Source organism: Pyxicephalus adspersus, chromosome 3, assembly GCF_032062135.1.
Source record: "Pyxicephalus adspersus chromosome 3, UCB_Pads_2.0, whole genome shotgun sequence".
NCBI lineage: Eukaryota > Metazoa > Chordata > Amphibia > Anura > Pyxicephalidae > Pyxicephalus > Pyxicephalus adspersus.
The window spans coordinates 155,165,693-155,171,346 of record NC_092860.1 but is presented as its reverse complement, the minus strand read 5'-3'; the positions used below and the strand labels follow the sequence as shown (position 1 = coordinate 155,171,346).

At 37.8% G+C, this 5,654-nt stretch overlaps 1 protein-coding gene across 1 annotated transcript; it reads left to right on the top strand.

Annotated features, from left to right (window-relative positions):
• Positions 1–823: 823 nt before the first annotated feature.
• On the top strand, positions 824–5,031 carry LOC140327343 (probable N-acetyltransferase camello). Its single transcript, XM_072406716.1, has one exon. It carries the CDS (start codon positions 2,034–2,036, stop codon positions 2,685–2,687), a length of 654 nt encoding a protein of 217 aa, XP_072262817.1. The 5' UTR covers positions 824–2,033; the 3' UTR covers positions 2,688–5,031.
• The last annotated feature ends 623 nt before the right edge of the window (positions 5,032–5,654 follow it).

The following is a 5,654-nucleotide window of genomic DNA, read 5'->3' as shown; positions in this document are numbered from 1 at the left end:
GGGAACTAGCAGGTGTTTTTTTAACAATCCTAAAGCTAGCATATTGTCACTATTTGAAGGAATCCTCATGTGAAATGACTCAAGGTCTTCCACTATGGTAAGATGTTTTTCAGATAGATATTAGATAAATAGATATTTTCATTTCCACCAACTCAACAAGCAGTCTGGTGCCCACTTTTTACTGCCTGACTAATTTTAGTTATAGCAGTATGGTCCCAAATTTATAGACTTGGTGGAATCTGCTGCAGAAAATAGAAAAAGAATGGTTAGCAAAGGACAGATGTTGAAGAATCATTTTTTGGCTTCCCATTCAATGCATAAGAATATAGATCTGTTTTCTGTGTATAAATAGATGGAGATAAAAACTAGCATTTAGGTTGTCTCTGTTCTAATCCGTGGATTTCTCACACTATCTCTGCTTTAATAATGTATAAGAAAATATTCAAAGAGTTTGTCCTTCTCTATCATTGAAAATTCAATGTTCACCTCTGCCGCTCTTTGCTTTCAATATCTTCTTTCCCTGACCAGCCATTGATGATGGAAGTCCTGGGAATGTGCTCTGGATTTCAGTGTTACACCATCCCAGCACACAACAACATTCTCAGCATTAGTGATAATTAAATTTGCTGCTGACAGTTTGCTGGAGCTGACCCCAATGTTCAGGGTAATTTGAAGTCCACGACAGGGGCCAATTCGATCAACACTGCTAAGAGCAATCAGTCAATCAGGCCGGGGGACTGAGACAGATATAGTAGTGGGTCAGGCAGATGCACCACAGAAAAATGACATATACATACATATTACATAAAATAACGGTGTGAGATTCCCTCTACTATTGAAATCGTTTAATAGTTTTTTTAGGAACCTTATATTGGACAGGAAATGGAGTAGCAAGTGCATGTGTCCTCCTCCCACCAGCTATCCATAAAAGGTCCACTGGAATCTGGTTTTCCTAAAGGGTCCCAAAAGGGGCTTTGCCAAAAGCTAGGGATGGCTAGGGGGCAATAGAGGTTGCTGGGAGGATGGGGGCAATAGAAAGATTGTGGGGAGCAGACAGTAAGTTAAAGCAGTTTAGGCATATTCAGTTTCCCTTGTGGACAACATTATATTTCTGCTACGGGGATGCTAAGTGGGTAGGAGGATAGGAAATGAGGATTTAGACACTTTGGTAACGTTGTCCCACAATATTTCTGCTTGCTGAAAGCTCACATCCAAAACCTTATATCAGCCTTTCTCACCCTTTGTAACACGGGCCAATGAAGTAACTGTAGGACAGTAACCCATGTGGTGGTGCTACCCCTGCATGTGAGGATGGGGGCCCACACACCAGCAGGAGAGGAAGATGAACAACTGAGGATGGTGTGTCAGCCATGTCACCTGAGGGGTAAGGCAATGAGTGCTTGTATATACAGTACATTTTTAGTCAGAGGAGACGGGCACCCATAGATTGTTGATAAGTGGGAGAAGAATCATTATTGGGAGAAGACCACCCTTAACCAGTTGGGAGTTCCAGAAAAATGAGTAGAGCTCAGGATATGGGCTTCCCGTGTGAACCAGTATTGGCCCTATACGAGCCCTTCATTAGTGGGAGCCCATGCTCCAGAATAGAGTATGGTTTTCCTTGATGAATTAGTGATTCTTTCCTTTTATTAGGCCTTTATTAGGTAACTATGTTGGGTGTACTGTGGATATTGGATGGTAAAGGCAGATTTGCTGATATTCTTTCATCACTACAGGTTGTACTCACGCACACACACAATTTCCATTAGCATTTGGAAATGGCCACAGTTCAGAAACACAGCTAAAGACCATCAATGGGAATAATTATAGTCCTAGAAATTACTTTTCCAACACCTTTTCTATTTTACAAGTTTTTAAATAGTCCTAATATGATTATACTTTCTTAATCACATGACATCTCAGAAACTCTTTAGGACCTTCATCTTTATCTTTTCTCTAATGTTCTTTCAGTTGTACTTACATTATATTTCTCATTTTACTTAGACTTAGCTGCAAGACCAGCTAGGAGGGGAATGGCTGACTACATCATACGGAAATACAGAAACCAGGATTACCATGCTGTTCGTAAACTGTTTGCCCAAGGAATGTTGGATTACGTTCCTGGCACTGTCTCGTACATATTGAAGCTCCCACAAGTCTACTGCACCATCTTGGCCTCATCCATCACATTGCAGCTGTATTATCGATCCTACATCTTATCTCTATTCAGTGCTGGAACTTTCTTGGTTGCAATCCGTTGTCTTTTAACCTTAGCAATTTACCAGTTTATAAAGAAATGCCACAATGGAGATTTACTAAACATTGATGAATCTTATATTCAAAGACCCAACTCCTGCTTCTGGGTAGCTGAGTCCGGTGGCCGTATTGTTGGCATAGTGGGTGTCCAACCAGCACCAAACTCCAACAACGACATGATTTTGCGACGCTTGTCCGTGGCTAAAGACCAGCAACGCAGAGGTATCGCCAAGGCTCTGTGTATGATGGTCTTTGACTTTGCTCGCCAACGAGGATATCAGCATGTAACTCTAGACACATCAACCATACAAGTATCTGCTCATAAGCTCTATCAACACTTAGGTTTCAAGACAACCAAAATAATACCAAGCAGAAGTAGACTTGGAAGGTTAGCAAATATGTCTGTGGTGTATTACAGCTATGAAGTCTAGTTGGAATAATAAAAAAAAGGATGGTTTTTGGGAGGACAGATGTACAGGATGGAATGTGGATAATATTAGGTTCAAAAAAGGAAAAACCGTCAACAAAAGGTAAAAAAACCCCACAATGGATATTCTACGCAGTACAACTTACATTGTGATAGATATAGATAGATAGATAGATAGATAGATAGATAGATAGATAGATAGATATAGATAGACAGATAGATAGATAGATAGATAGATAGATAGATAGATAGATGACTAAATAAATGTTTTACTTAACGTTTGCTCTATTTTGCCCACCTCCAAGTGCTCCTCACTTCCTCCTACATGTTTGCTCCAACCTATTTTTTGCTTTTTATAATACCTACCATGTTCCAATGTTCTCGAGCCAATCACATGATACAAGGTCCTCTTCAGATCTTAGTACTGGTCAGTGCACAGTAAATGAAGGGCCTTGATTCTATGCACTTGGGGTAAGTTCCAGTTTTTCCGGTTTAAATGGCACTTGTAGGGGAAGGCGATGGATAGAAGGTGAGAATTAGGGTCAGAGCTGATTGTTATAGTTTTAAGTGTGGCTGGGGCTAATTTTTTAACACTTAGGAAATTGATATCCATTGAAACCTTCTACTTAGCTTCATAGGAACTCATAGGAGTTTCAGGTATCCACCAGTTCAGTTTCTTAAAAAAACATCTTGCATGCATTCATAATCCAGCAGAAAAAGTCATATTTTAGGCAGCAGAGAGGTGTCTTCTGGGACAAGCAACCTGATTTACTTAAGACCCCCAAGATTGGACAAGATAGACCATCATGGGTAAACCAAGGTGATCCAACAAACCTAGTATGGGTTTCTATATATGTATTTGCTAATAGCTAGCAAATTATTTCACCCCTTAACCAGGCCAGAACAGATAATAGTGAGAATTACTGAAAGTACATTAACATTGAAGTAGTTTAATTATAATTGTGTCCATTAAACCTAATGAACACTGATTTCTTACAAAAACATGTTTCAAATAGTCAGTTTTGAGGTTTGCTGGATCACCAAGGTTCTACTCTGATGATCTATCTTCTCCAATCTTGAAGAGCTTGAAGTAAATTCAGCCCATGTGTGAATTTTAGATGTTAAACAACTACTTTGTACAGCATTTTCAATATATATTGTATTAATGGAGAAAATGGACATCTGATAGGATACCATGAATGGCAACATGAATGCTCAGTTGGCTATGATCTCCAAGTAGGTTGAAGATGTTGGCTCCAGTATGGAGCCATTATTGATAATTTTGTAGAGTTGGGGTTGAATAAAAGACACTTCCAATAGAGATAAAGCTTGAGAATAGGAAAACTAACTCAGCCACTTTAACTAGGAATCACAATAATCAGCAATTGTGGAACAATACATTTCTATTCAAGTCTGTGAAAGACAAGAAAGGAGATTTTCTCCTGGAATCCTAATAATTAAAACAGTAAAAGGAGAGAAAGAGGGTTTCTTTTGGGAAACATGTATTCAGCAAAAGTGTTTAAATACAAACTAAACAATAATAAATCACCATGTAACAATAAAGGGGATTATTATTTCAAAAAATGAGTGAAGTTGAGAACTAAACAAATCCTTTATAATTAGATTTGTCAATTTGTCATAGTGCTATATACTGTAGGACCGATACTATTATCAGTCATGAAAAAATATGTCTCATTTTCCGACGCGTTTCGCCTTTTTCAGGGGAGTGGGAGATAACTATATATAAAGGTTAAGGGTAAAACATTTTAGAACACAATGTCAAACACAATATGTCATAATCGAAATGTACAATCTTTACATCATGGGACAGAAGACAAGTCTAGGTTTGACATAGTACGACTACAGAAAGGATATTAATGTGAAAGGTAAAAGTACTGATGTTGTAAAGTAGTAGGTAGTTATAGAACTGAATGCTTTTTTAGTAGCATTGAAAGACCAACTTATTTGTTTGAACTGACAATCACCTGAGTGTATATTTCCCCCCAAAAAAACTCTTTCTCTCTTTTAATTTTTTGAATATTTGTACTATATTAATATATAGGGGTTGGCTTCAAGTTCTCTATGATACTGTAAATATTGCATGAGTACTTGGAGGTTACAACCTTTTTCTTAGTTTATGTAGTCCTCCAAATAACACAGTTTCTTCCCTAGGCTGACCACAGACAGACGTACACTGGATATGTGTCTGATTTTTTAATGCATTCCCCTATGCTGTTCCTTTCTTGGTAATTTAAAAAACAATGTATCTTCTATTGTATTTCAGCAAAGTGTATTTAATGAAATGTTTTTTTAATTGTACAATAAATGAATAGTAATACCTTCAATAAGTCATTTATTTATGAATACTAAATTTGGAATGGGTGGTCCAAAGATATTTTGTACTACAGCTAGCATACAACTTATACTTCTAACACATAATGGTCACATTCACATATAAAAATACAAAAACCCATCACTGTATAAAGTACAAGTACTTAAAGGTGAACCGTGGCAACTTCCGGCCCCCACTGCTTCCCTTTATATGCTGGGACATATTGATTACCAAAGCTCCGGAACTTTTTTGTAGGGCTGAAGCTTGCATATCATGATTTTTCCTACTGGCCATTATGGAAGCTCATCATGGTAATGGTCCAGTAAAATATGTAAAAAGCAGGACAGGTATGCTTTGACAACCCCATCAAAATGTTTTGTGACTATAATTTTAAAGAGCAAACTTAAATGGAGATCTCCCACCCAGTTTTCGCCTATTTTGGAATTTCCCTTATTGCACCCTGTGGTATATAACCATTGATGTTGGTGCTTTATTGGTAGTACCCGGCACTAAAATCCTATTCTTCTGTTAAGACTCTCATATATGGTGCTGCAACCTAAATTACCATATGGAGTTGAAAATACAAACAGCACAAACTCTTTTGTACCCCTTTGCTGGTGAAATAACACAATTATAGAC

What these genes read in the sequence shown, in the direction of transcription:
- LOC140327343 (XM_072406716.1), top strand. Translation starts at nt 2,034, where the DNA reads ATGGCTGACTACATCATACGGAAATACAGAAACCAGGATTACCATGCT.